A 14,895-nucleotide genomic window follows, 5' to 3' on the forward strand; every position below is an offset into this window, starting at 1 on the left:
ATTTTTTTTAGGAGCGTGTGATATCAACTCAAATTTTTTATATCCCTACTTCTATTCTACTTTACCAACCCTCCAACTTTTATTTCTTTTTTTTTTTTAATTTTCGCATATCTCTCCCAGATCTTGATAAAGATCATCTCCATATTTTAAGGTAAATTTTTCTTTGTCAATGTATGTTATTTTTTCCATTTAATTTTTGTTAATGTGTTTATTGTCGCCTTTTTTTTCAATATTAGTCTGCAAAAATTGTATGTTTTGGATCAATTTTTTTTTCTGTTAAAATTTATAATGGCTCAACATGCAAGTCGAAGTTATTCAGTTAGAGAAAATCAATCGAAGAATTTACTTACCGATGAAGTATCATCATTTAATCTTGGTTTAACACAAGATAAAGTTTTAATTTGGATTCTACTAATGTTCTCTCTAAGGAAGGTGTTACCACTGAAAAGTTGAGATTTAAGTACCGTAACGATCCCGAAAAAATTGTGGAAATAATGAAAAGGAAAGGATTGACAAAAACTTCATCTCCCACAAAATTTCAAAAATCGGTGAAAAGGAAAAAGTCGGATGAAACAAGAGAATGTAGTAAAATTGCAAGTCCCGTTGCATCAGATTCTGAATTTGAATAAGAGAAAGTTGAGGAGATATGGTACTATTCGAAAATCTTGTTATTGATATGAATTGTATATGCTATATACAATATATTTTAAATATGTATTTCATATCTAAATTTTGTGTAAGATATTTGTATTTATTAGGTTTCTGTATAATATATATTTTTGGAGAAAATTTTATGAAATAGCAACTGTAAAAGTGTACTATGTATTCTGAAAATACATTTGTTATATAATTTGTATATGTGTTGTTAAATTATTTTCTTTTTAATTAAATTTGTACAAATCATATATTCATAAAATACATATGTGTTTGTTGAAATATAATTCTAATATGTATTCTGAAAATACATACAGGTTAGATATGTGTTTATATGTTTACCTCTAAGAATTTTATTCGATATTAAGTTGTATGTGATAGTCATTAGATTTTGAATGTGATATGTAGTTTTTGTTTGTTGAAATGTATTTTTTATGTACATAGTTGTATTTGTTATTATTCATCTTATAAAATAACTATAAGATGTATTTCATAAATACATATAAAAGAATGTTTGTATTAATATGTATTATTAAAATACATTTGTTATATAATGTGTAAATGTGTTGTTATAGTCTTGTCTTGTTAATTAAAATGGTACAAATCATGTATTCACAAAATACATAATGGTTTTGTTGAAATATAATTCTAATATGTATTATGAAAATACATACAGTTTAGATATGTGTTTTTATGTTACCTTTAAGATTTTTATTCGATGTTAAGTTGTATTTGGTAGTCATTAGATTTTTAATGTGATATGTATTTCTTATTTGTTGAAATGTATTTTTTACATACATAGTTGTATTTGTTATTATTCATCTTATAAAATAAGTATAAGATGTATTTCATAAATACATATAAGACACTTTGTATAAACTAGTTTTAAGATGTATTTCTTAAATACATATAAGAGACTGTTTTGTCCTATAAATGTATTTTTTTGTTGTTTAGGTCATTCGTGATCAAATATACATGGCACGAGTATTGCCCAAATTCGCTCCTCATATAGGATGTCAAATGGTCAATGACATTGAAGACCGTATTAAGACAATGTTGACGAAGAGTCAGTACAAGATGTTTTGAAGTAAAAGTATATTTGGTTTCTTCATGAAGAAGAAAGATTGTGTCGTTCAGGCCCAGTTAGGGAGATGCATTATTTCACTTGAAACTAGGAAAAGTTCTACAAGTGTCATAGTCATTCGAGCAAAGGGCACAATTCTTCATTTCGCTATTAGAGAGTTTGCTTCGGTGACTGGTTTGAATTGTGCTACAAATAAAGATGAATTTGTGTTTGACGAGGAGCGCCCAATAGAATTATTGATCAATATTTTGATGGTGAGAGTTTTGTACAGAAAAAAAGATTTATTTGTGGTTGTTTCTGACAAAAATTTGGGGGAATGATAACGATGAAGATGCGTTAAAGTTTGCTAATTTGTATTTTATTCACTCATTATTACTATCGTCAGTTGATACCGTAGCTATTCCACGCCTCCACTTTGATTTGGTTGAGAGTGATCGCTACAGTGATTATCCGTGGGGATCGGTTGCATTTGAAAAATTAGCTAGAAGCTTGCATAAAAAATTGAAGCCGAAATGAAAGTTCTATATGCTTCTTGGAATGCCACTGGCCATTCAAATTTGGTTGTACGAGTATTGTTCGAACGTGCCTCGTAATGTTGCTTCTAAGGTGGATTCTCAAATCCCACGTATTTTGAATTGGAAGACAAATTCTCCTCATCCAAGATATGAAACTCTTATGGGAAGTATGTTTGATGATACAGATGACAAGGTTAGTTTTACGATTTTCTTTTGTATGTGATGTTTATTATTTTGTTAATATATTTTCTGATCTGGTATATGTACATATACAACATACCATTTGTCACTGTATATTCATTATTGGGTTTGGATCATGGTTAACTGATTTATAATGTAATTAATTTTAACATCTAAATTATTATTTTCATGATGTTATTTAAATTGTGGGTTGTTTTTAAGAATATCGAGCCAACAAGAAAGGAGATTTCAGCTTTTCATATACCGAAGAAGCTTGTTCCTGAATCTGCTAGTCATAATGAAGATAACATTGATTTGGATGATGATTTTCAGGATCCTCCACAAAGACAAGATCAGTTTACCACAAAGAAAAAATATTATGGCGATTCATCAGCTTCGCCTGTAAAGAAAAAATTGAAGCCACATCCTAAAGGTGTAGATGAGCAGACATCAAAATGGACCCCTCCACCCCGTGCTGCAAAGATGCCTTTTGTTAGGATTCCAATTCACAAGCCAATTCAAACAAAAATTATGCTACGTGGAAATAGGAAAGACATAAACCGACCTGATAGTAAAAAATCTATTCCAGTTCAGTCACCTGATCCGTCTTTGTTCATTTCTGAAGATGAAGACGATATTTTCTCGAAGAAAGTCTCTGATAAGTTTTGTGAAAAGGTAATTTTTGTTTAAATTTTTGATTAATTTATTTTTCTATTTTTAATTTTTTTTATAATTCAGGTATGTTAAGAGTTTAATGATGTTCGTGGCCTAGTGTCTTCCAGGTTTGATCAGATGATGAATGAAATTAATGAAAATAAGGTACAACATATATACATTTACAGAATATGTATTTTGTTACAACTAAGTTGTTATTCACTATTTTTTTTTATTTATATTTTCATGTTTTAAACGTGAAGAAACAAGCAAAAGCCAACGAATCTGATCAGCCTCCAGCGGATGAAAATGTTAAGAGTACATCACCCCATCAAGCGACTACAAAGTTTGTTCATGAGTTTAATAAGAATCCTGAAGGCACATTGGTAAGTAAATTCCGTACATTTATATTCAACATCATTTTACATATACAATTCTAATTTATCATTATAAAAAATAATATTAAAATAGGTTGCCGAAGAGATGGCAGGATATCAAAGCAACAGTATGAATGATGTGTATAATGAGATTGATGGGTATAATGAGGATAATGACATTGTTCTGGTAGAGAATTTTTTTCCTTTTTTGGTTAGGTATAGTTATATTGATGAATAATACTTATTTTATTTTTTTATTGTTTCATTTTTGAAAGGAAAAAATTGATATAGATGTGCATGAAGCAAAAGATGTATGTGTCGCTCCGGTATGCTGAATACATATAGGTTAGTTATTTAGTTCTTCGCAAATATTATTTTATTTAATTTGTATGAATATGTGTAGAACACAAAATCCGTTGACGAAAGAATTGGTGAAGCACAAATATCAGAATCTCAGTTCACATTTTCAGATGACGTCCTTAGAAGCATTGATCTTGACTCCATAACAAAAGCCAATGTCGAAGTTGAAGATGAGTTGAAGGTATCTAGAATGCGTGCATTGATTGCTATTTTTAATTTGTTGGAAAATGTGATCTTACTAGATCTTTATAAAATTTATACAGAATAAAGAAGGTGCAATCGAGATGAATGTAAATACACCAGCGGAACATGAGTCAGAGGTTAATGATGTGGATAAATCAAAGTTAGCTCAGCAACATAAGAGGGCAGTCCACATTCCCGCGGGAGTAAATGATGAAAGCAATGCTGATCAAGATTTTTCTGACTCTCAGATCACTCTTTCGGATGAGCTTCTTCCCAGTCTTCATGCGTATGTCAATCTTGAACGAAGTATAATTGTACATCCATCGACAAATCAAGCACAACAAATGCCAATGCATGTTTCAAGGATTAGGCGACCATCTAGATACAATGAGTCACCATTCACAATGAAATTTGGTTCAGCAGATGGTTAGTATTCTTAACATAATTTTTTTAATTAACAAATTTGCTTACTTTATATTTTTTTTCCTAATGGATAGTGAAGTATGAATTTATTTTTTACTGTTCAGTTGTATTTTTGGAACAACCGTAAATGTTTTTAATGAGATATGGTTATATTTTGAAGATTATTTTTTTTATTTTGAAGTTGGATATTTTAAATATTCTTACTCTGTATTTGTTCATATGTATTTTAGAAATACATCAGTTGCAGTTTTAAGACATATGATTTAACTTGTTTCAGCAGTATACTTATTGTTACTTATAATACTACATTATCTTATGTAATTGATTATATTTACATAATTAGTTGAATAACTTAATAATAAAGTAAGCACGGAAGAGCAATGGAGAACATTCGATTAGAAGCATTCCTTCACATCTTATCCAGTTAATGCGATAGAAGACACTAAGGTCACCAACAAGTTCATGACGTGGCTTTCTTTGGATCTTCTTAAATATCATTCAAAGAGGTATACATAATACAACTTAATAGTACTAACTTTTGTAAATTAAGATTATGTAAATTACACCCTAATATGTATAATAAATAAACAGAAACAACAAAGAAGAACATTATTTGAAGGAAAAGGCAAAAATATCAGTTGTCAACTTTGAAATTTTATCTATTGAAGACAAGAATTGATTCTACGTTATGGGTACTCCTAGTCAGACGTGGTCAGATGAGGTAAGTGATGTATTATTCCGTTGATTTGTCTATTGAAATAAATATTAGTTCTGTGTTAACTATGAATAATTGTAATTGATTATTTTGTTATAGTTGAAAATGTTTATTTGTATATACATATGAAGTATGTTATACGTTAACTGATATGTACATGATATTTTCATATGTAAGGTTTGATTTTTTTTTATTTGTTTATTTAATATTAAGTATGAAATTTATTTATAATGCAGCAAATTGATGTATGCTTGTACTATCTGCGAAAGAAGTCCAAGTTTGATCCCAATATCTCATATAAGTTCAGCACTGTAGACTGCAATTTCATGAACATGGTTACAAGTGTGTTTGATGTGTATAAATTGGATGATGCAACTCTTACTGCTGGTGGAAAGAAATATCATCTGAATGAGTATGTAAGTGGATTCCGCATGCATGCTACAGTGCCATGGCATACGGTTGATCATATGTTCATTCCTGTTCACGTAAAGGCAAAACATCATTGGGTTCTTGCAGTTATATCTTTCAATCATAGGTGCATATATATATATGATTCTTTGTCAGCTGTTGGTCATGATGCGACAGTGCTTACTAAAATCGGAAAGTTAGCTAAGGTTATACCAATATGTCTCATTGAATGTAAATTCTACGAAAATAAGGGTATTGACATCGATACAAATTGAATGATAAGATGAATCTGTTTGGTGTTTCAATTGTGGAGAATCTGCCTCAACAACCAAGTGACAGCTTGTAAGTAATTAGTATGCATATTACTTGTATATATATATATGCATTAAAGTTGTAACAACTTCTTACTTATTAATGTATGTCTTTGCAGGGATTGTGGTTTATATATGGTTACGTATGCCGAGTGTCTTACTTTTAATGAACGTGTTCCATCTGTTGACTTTGACCCAGATCTAATTCACATAAGATACACTTCACTGTTGTGGGATTATGGTACTAGGAAAGCAAAAGAAAAGGCACAAAGTGATGATGAAGCACCAATGAGGCCTGTTCAGATCACTGAGTTAACAGAAGGCACTGAAGTGGTTAATATTTGATTTGTATTTTATTTTGTTGAAGTTACAACATTTAACATTAGCTGGATATTTTTTTTTTGAATATATTATGTGGGATTTATATGTTACTTTAATGGTCAAAGATGGCATGTTAATGTTCCTTTATTGTTATGTTAACTTTCTGATTTTTAATGGTCTAATTTCCAATTTTTCACGGTTAGTATATGTCTATGTGCATATTTGTAATAATAAATATGCTTATTCCAGTGAACATATGTATTTTTAACATACATATGTTTATTCATGTTAACATTTATACTTTTAACATTACATGAATATTCCGTTACCAAATCAATTATGAAGTGAACATATCACCAATACAGTGAAGATATGTATTTGCAAAATATGTATTACCATTACGGTGAAGATATATATTTTAAAAATATATATCACCATGACAGTAAAGATATGTACTTTTATAACACATATTACTCATAAAAATGTCATACCAGTTAACAAATGTATTTTATAAACATAAATTTTATAATTTCAGTGAGCCAATGTATATTTAAAATACATATACCATTCAACTGAATATAATCGTTTATAATACATATGTATTTTTATTTGATTTTTATATATATGTTTCTACCTAATACACATTCAGACATATGAATTTTTTATATTTTCATTTGTATTTTTTGAAAGATACACATTATGGTTAATACTAATGTTCGTTTCAGATTGTATTTCCATTTACGTCTAATGTAAACATATTTATTTTTAACATACATATGTTTATTCCAGTTAACATTTATACTTTTAACATTACATGAACATTCAGTTACCAAATCAATTATGAAGTGAACATATCACCATTATAGAGAAGATATGTATTTTCAATATACATATTACCATTACAGTGAAGATATATATTTTAAAAATATATATCACCATCACAGTAAAAATATGTATTTTTAAAATACATATTACTCATAAATATGTCATTCCAGTTAACAAATGTATTTTATAACATAAAATTTATAATTTATAATTTGAGTGAGCAAATGTATATTTAAAATACATATACCATTCAACTGAACATAAACATTTATAATACATATGTATTTTTATTTGCTTTCCATATATACGTTTCTACTTAATACACATTCAGACATATGTATTTTTCAGATTTTCATTTGTATTTTTTGAAAGATGCACATTCTGGTTAGTACTAATGTTCGTTTCAGATTGTATTTCCATTTACGTCTAATGTAAACATATTTATTTTTCAAAATAACATTGGCTCCTATTAATCCATATTCAAACATATTTTAAGTGCAAAAAATATATGTATATATATACATATATAATATAAAATTAAATATTTGAACTATAACACATTAATAAGTTCAAATTCTTAAAAGTTCAACATCTGAACACTAACAAATTATCAATATCAATAAAAAGTTCAAAATTCAAAATGAAACAATTCAAAATAAAAAAAAAAATAAAGCAACTGAATTTTCACTAAAAACATGATCAAATGTATCATTTGTTGTATTTCCTACATGAACGCCTATTGTGACCTTTTTATCCGCATGAACTACAATAATTTTTGCTTTTCTTTCCAAATATATCTCTTCCTGATTTACCGTGCTCCTTCTTTACAGGTCTTTCAGGGGGCCGTTTGTATTTTGGTGGCAAAACTACTTCGCCTAAAATTTTTTGAGGCATCACCCAGTCATCTTTATGTGGTAGAGGATATACAGGAAGATCATACGTTCTCAGTACAATTTTTGGCTTGTATAGATTAGAGCAATATGGTCCTTTTTCAAGATTCTTGCTATCAAGTACAGCACAAGCATGCACTCATGGTATCTCATTCAATTGAAATGCATGACAAGAACATTTTTTTTCTTTTAGACAAACTATAAAATGTTTCTCCTTATCGTGGACAGTATAGACGTACTCTGAGGCTGGTATAACCTGAAAATATTAATACATAAAAAATATTATAGAAAAAAAATTTACAATAAAATTTGCTACAGATTAGCAAATGTATTTTTTTTCAAAGCAGCAAATGCATATTAATATGTCTAAAGAATATATACATATTTTTTTCATTACAACACATAGATTTGTTATGAATTTAATAATTTGTATATTAAGATATGTTTCATACAACATATCAAAATTCAAGAAGATATAATATTAAATGATTATATCTATTTTATGATATCTTCATACGTGTATACTCTGCTTCATTCTGTTGGAGAATTGCTTAAAAATTTTCAATAAGATCCGTGCGTGTGTACAATGCCTCCTGTCTGTTTTCACAGTTCCATCTACCAAACATCAATCTAACTTCCTCTAAAAAATCGTATATTGAAAGTTCTCTAGCTGATACCAATGCAATATTAATTGACTCTGCAATATTTGATGTTAAGGTCCATCCCCTATGAACTGTTGCATATGACCTAGCCCACTTATTGTATCCCGCCAACTCCAAGTAATCTTTCACCCTAACATTAACTACCTCCACTTTCTCCATTAAATTATGAAATTCAGATTTTGAATATGATTTCGCCATGGTATAGAAGATTTTCGACAATGCATCATGTGACTTTCTAATTTTTTTTCACATTACCCCATAGATGCCACATACAAGCGTAATGTGATACATTATTGTACACACTAGCTAGAGCTTTTATAATACTTGGGTTACGATCGGAAACTACACACACGTTCTCTTTCACCGTATGCTTCCTTTAAATTCTGAAAGAACCATGTCCAGGACGCATCATTTTCAGAATCTACTATTCCATATGCCAATGAAAATATATGGCCTGAACATGAAATAAATACATTAAAAGTACGATATATACAGACATTAAAAAATCATATGTATTTTTCAAATACATACAGCTGGAAACAAGTTTAACTAGAATTTAACACACAAACATAACTTATACCTATAATATATATAAATATATCTGGAACCATATCCTTCTCCCAATCAACATCCACAAAAAATTGAATAAGTACTCTAAAAAAACATATAACTTACCAATTATGTGAATGAAATTAATTTCATAAACATAATTCACAACTTTAATATAAATTCATATATCAAAAACATAACAAATAAATAGTACAAATATAAATATGCTACATATATATATATATATATTATAAACACATACATCTTTTCATAGAGTCAAATACATTTCGAGAATAGCTTACCGGCTTCATCCATGGTACATGCAGCTATAAATGTGCCATTGTACAGTCCTCTGAGATAACTTGCATCAACAACTATCACAGGTCTACAGTGATCGAACCCTTGTATGAATGTAGTTAGTGCGACAAAAATATACAAAACTCATTATCTTCATGCTTTTTCATTCATATATGTGAACCTGGGTAAGTAGTGTTCAAAACATAAATGTATGCAGGTAGTTTTCCGTATGATTCCGACGGTTTCCCTCTCAAATCTTCAAGTGCTTGTTCCTTAACTCGCCAACACATAATATACGTTAAATCCATATCAAGGTCTTCCTTTATGTCACTTCTGATTTCAATCGCACTGTACTTTCTTTTGTGGTTTTTAAACTTTTGTTTCACCATACCTCCAATTAACTTACTAGTAGCATGAAACTTAGGATAAATCTTATCCTTTATCGGACATGTGTGTTCGGGTAAGAATTCTCTAACACAAAACATTCCTGATTTGTTGATATCAGATGCACGAAATAAAAAATCACAATTACGTGATTTGCATATTAATGTGTAACTGCAAAACTAAAAACAAATTATTAAATGTAATTTACAACAAGTAAAAAAAAATTAATCTATATGTATTTTTTAAATGCATATGCTGTAATACAATTTAACAAGAAGAAAACAACAAATTTTATATATATGACAAACTTACCAGGTTTTACTTGATCTAACAAATCGTGATTGAAACTTCTCTCGAATCGTGTAATCCTTCATCACAGATTTTAACACCCTTTTCGATATATAAACTTGTTCAACCTCAATATGTTTGTGATGTGGGTCTGAGATAATTACTTTAGTTGCATCAATATCTAATACATCCAAATATTCATCTGAATTAGTAACTATCAATGCTCTTTCAGTACTTATATTCACAACGTTACGCGCAGTGATAAATTTATACTCGCAGCGTTACATATTGATGAACTAACGAATTCATTGAAGCTATCCTTTTCCGAAACACTTATGTACAAGGGCAAAGCACTCATTGCCTTTACCTCCCTTTTCTGCATAATGTAGACCTTCAAACCCATGTCATTACGAATACGTATTTTACCTTCAATATCTGTTAACTGATATTCAACGTGAATGCTTTTGTATGTCAAATCTACATCCATGTGCGAAGCTAGTACTTCGCGCAGTTGGTTGTATGAAGCGTTTATGCTCAACAATATTGCATCACTGATGTAATCTTCATACTGTTGTTTAATGTTGTTCATATTAGCAGTATGTTTAATCAGAACAGGTATGCTTTCCATCGTCAAGGTCCAGAATACTACAAAATATTAAATACAAATTCAATTATATAATATGTACTGCATATAATTAATAATTTATATATACACAAATAAAATAAAATTCTCACGGAAAATACATTTTTCATCAGAATAATTTGTATCATCTACTACAATTTAAATTTAGCATTTAAGAAGTTTAATTTAGTTTCATACATACATGACGAAAAGAAAATCTTTGATTTTTGAGAAAAAAAGTAGAAAAAAAAATTTCACCCAAAACTTATAAAATTCAAAATACAATATATAAAATTTTCAACTTCATGATCATTAACCCATATTGTTATTAACTTTCAAAATGTTTTCGCAATTCCATAAACATGATCTAAAAATTTTATTTTACCATACCTGTAATAGTGGAATTGATTATTCAAATATTCTTCGTAAAATACAGAGTTCATCAATGATATTTTAATTTCTCAATTTTTTTTTAAATACTTTTACGTGATGTATATGAAAACCGATATTTGAATTTCAAATTGTGTATTAACGGTTAAGGTAAAGGTATCTGTTATTTAAATGTTGCTTAAAATAAGGAACAGTTTTATCCCATAATTTACTCTAACTGATTAGAGTTTAATACGAAACCTTTTAACATATTTGTATATGTATTTTTATAGCAACTTTTTACTAAAATACAAAATACATATTGCTATTTTTCGTAATTTTTAAACTGTTGCTATAAAAGTTATAATTATGACTCTACAGTTGTTATTTATGAAATTTTCCCTTCAATTATTCCCACAATGGGCCTTGGAAAAGGCTTTTGTTCTCCAAAAGAGGCCTTAAGGTGGGTGGGTGTGAATGGGCTAAACCTAAATAATGGGCCATTTGGGCCTGGTTTCAACCGCTGTTCCGAATCAATTTCTAGGAATTTCCATTAGGGAAAACACCAAAAATTTCGACAGTTTAGAACTTAATTATAGAAAACTCCAATATTTGGCATAATTACTGAAAATCTTGATTTTGAGTCTGTCGAGATACATAATATATTCAACGAAGATATATTCTTTTCTTTGTAAAGATATATAATTAGCTCTCGATACATTTTTTTAGATTTTGGCTCTGTAGAGATATATAATTAATTTTTGATACATCCAACGAAAATACATAATTAATTAAAATTTTTATTTGTAAAAGTAAAAATTTATGTAAATATGATTAGTTAAAATGTACTATATTTATATTATTTAATTAGATCGAAGGGCCGTTCGGCTATTTTATTTTCCAAAGCATTGGCAAACCTTTGTCCACGTGGTCTGTCGGATTATTGAATTCTAATGATCGGAATACCTATGATTGTAGTCTGCAGAAACACTAACCAAATTTGGTATTGTAAATTTTCTACAAAACTGAATTGTGTAAAACTACTTAAATATGCAACATCTATCTATATTTCTTTTCTATATATTAGAAAGAGTGGTTTTAACATGTCACTTATTTGATATTAAATTCAAAGTTAAGGGTATTAAGGTATTTAAAGAAAATTATAAGCTTAGATTAGAAATTTTTTGTGCCTTTTTTAATGGACCTATCAAAGATTCTAAAATAAAGTCCTTTATTTTCTTATTAATTACAGAATATGCCATTCAAGAAATTTATCATAAATGCCATTGCATTCCTTTCGACAGGTGGGCCCCTCTATCTATTATCTATTTTTCATTTTTTTTAAAAAAGATATAATTATTCTATAAAAATTATATTTCTCATTGTATTTAGAATTTTTTTTCCTCATTCTATTTAGGATTTTTTTTTTTCAAATCATAGTATTTAGGATGAAGGTGAGTATCTACGTGTTACTTTTGTTTAGGTTATATAAATTTTTTTGAAATATATTATATTTAAGTAAGTTGATTAATAAGATAATCATTTATTGTAATAATTAATATGATAAAAATAAATAAATACATTTTATTCTTTATTTACATTTCATGTCAAACATATAATTTGCTTTCTTCCTTATTTGTTTCATGAAATACAAGTTTGCCTAATTTAAATTTGTAATGTAAAATTAATAAAGATAATTTAGTAAAATAAATTTTTAATAAATATTTTTTAAAAATTTGTGTCAAGTCAATATATACCAACAAAAAGAAACTAAAGAAAAATACCTAACAAGATTTTACTTATATAAGGTTAAACATAATTCGTTACAAAATATAATAATTGGTTATTTTCGTATATGCAAATCATAGTATCCATACTGAATTAAGCATATTATTCCTACAAGTTAATTTATTTTTAAATTAAAACTTTGAGCATTAATTATTTGTTGGGTTGTAGTTATTTTAATCACCTCAAACTCAAAGCAAAAATTTGTAATATTTCATTTTAAAATAACTTAATATATAAAATATATTTTACTCATATAACTTATTTGTTCAATTTGATATTTTTCTCGATTTATCTAAAACCTATTGAATTATGATTTTAACTAAATAAACCTAATAATTAGTATTTCTTGATTTTTCAAAATTCACCAACATTCCTATATCACTCCTGATTAATTATTATAAGTAATTTATATGTTAAAAAATTAATATTAAAAAATAAAATAGATATTTATGACATGTATGCTTTAATCATAATTTTACTATATCGCCTCTAATTAATTATTATAAGTCATTTATATATTGAAAAGTTAATAATATTCAATTTGTGATTTAATTATATCATCCCTAATTAATTATTATAAGTCATTTATGTATTAAAAAATTAATAATATTTAATTAAAAAAGATAAATAAATATTTATAACATGTCTGCTTCAGCTGCTTCAGTCATGATTTTGCTATATCACCCCTAAATAATTATTATAAGTCATTTATGTATTAAAAAGTTAATAATATTTAATAAAAAAATAGACAGTTATGACATATCTGCTTCAGCTACTTCAATCATATTTTTACTAAATATTACTCTTAGTTAATTATTATAAGTCATTTAAGTATTAAAAAATTAATAATATTTAATAAAAAAGGTAAAATAGATATAAAAATGACAAATTAACTCTTGATGTTTTAAATTAACTTGACGTCTTATATGAGATCCACTTAATTTTTTTTCATGGGTATTTTTGTAGTAATTTTACCTTCTAATTAGTCGTTGTAAGTCATTTAAGACATTTATGCTTTGCTACTCAATCACGATTTTAATATATTACCCCTAATTAATTATTATGACCATATAAGCTTTGTGTCACTTAAATTTGAACAAAAGAAATATTATAAAGCACAATAATTAAAAATTTAAATTATCTAAAAAATATAATTGGCTATCAACGACACAAAATTCTGGACAAGAAGAGTAACATATATTATTCAAAAATTACATAAAAAGTATTATAAATTACAATAGTTTACAACTTAAAATATCTAAAAACAATTTAATTTGTTATATATTTTTAAAAAATATGTAAAATAAATTATAAATCATAATAATTAACAACTTATTTTTTTTTAAAAAAAATATAAAATATTCGGTTGACTCTCGAAATTATATTAGTATCACTTAATTATAATAGAAGAAAAGTATTATAACTCACAAAAATTTAAAAATTAAATTATTTTACAAATATAATTGGTTATCAATACCACAAAAGTTTGGACAAGAAAAATAATGTATATTATTTGAAAATTACATAAAAATTATTATAAATTATATTAGTTAACAACTTAAATTATCTACATATTAAAAGTATGATTGATTATCTATATTCCATTTGTGTCATATAAATTCAGAAAAAAATAACATATATTGAACTCGTGCTAAATCTCGGATGAATTTTAGAATGTATATGCAATCTTCTTTTAATTTTTTTTCTTTAAATATATCAAGATTGAAAAGACAAGTTCTAATACAACACATCAAAAAGTGTATAAGAAATAATATTAGTATGAATAATACCAGCATTACTAATACAAACATTAATAATGCAAACATTACTAATACATTCTATTTCAAAATTATTTTTATACAGTCTAACAAATGACTCCTACATTTCAATGAAAAGAACATATACAAAAGCAAATTTCGATAAAAATATTTACAGAAGTATGTTTTATTGTGTTCTCAAAGTCAAGTAACTTAAATTAAAAACTTATAGTTTTTTTATATATATAATTTTCAAAACACTTAAAATTTAAAATATTA

The 14,895-nt window shown here is 27.0% G+C and overlaps 2 protein-coding genes across 2 annotated transcripts; one reads left to right on the top strand and one right to left on the bottom strand.

Moving 5' to 3' along the window:
* The first annotated feature begins 2,263 nt into the window (after positions 1–2,263).
* Positions 2,264–4,438, top strand: LOC124896839. Its single transcript, XM_047408686.1, has 7 exons — positions 2,264–2,446; positions 2,656–3,108; positions 3,351–3,473; positions 3,559–3,651; positions 3,740–3,790; positions 3,868–4,005; positions 4,088–4,438. Exons 1-7 carry the CDS (start codon positions 2,264–2,266, stop codon positions 4,436–4,438), a joined length of 1,392 nt encoding a protein of 463 aa, XP_047264642.1.
* A 4,013-nt stretch (positions 4,439–8,451) lies between these two features.
* Positions 8,452–8,760, bottom strand: LOC124896840. Its single transcript, XM_047408687.1, has one exon. The coding sequence runs from the start codon at positions 8,758–8,760 to the stop codon at positions 8,452–8,454; it is 309 nt and encodes a 102-aa protein (XP_047264643.1).
* Positions 8,761–14,895: the final 6,135 nt, after the last annotated feature.

This window comes from Capsicum annuum, chromosome 3 (genome assembly GCF_002878395.1).
Source record: "Capsicum annuum cultivar UCD-10X-F1 chromosome 3, UCD10Xv1.1, whole genome shotgun sequence".
In the NCBI taxonomy this organism is placed as follows: domain Eukaryota; kingdom Viridiplantae; phylum Streptophyta; class Magnoliopsida; order Solanales; family Solanaceae; genus Capsicum; species Capsicum annuum.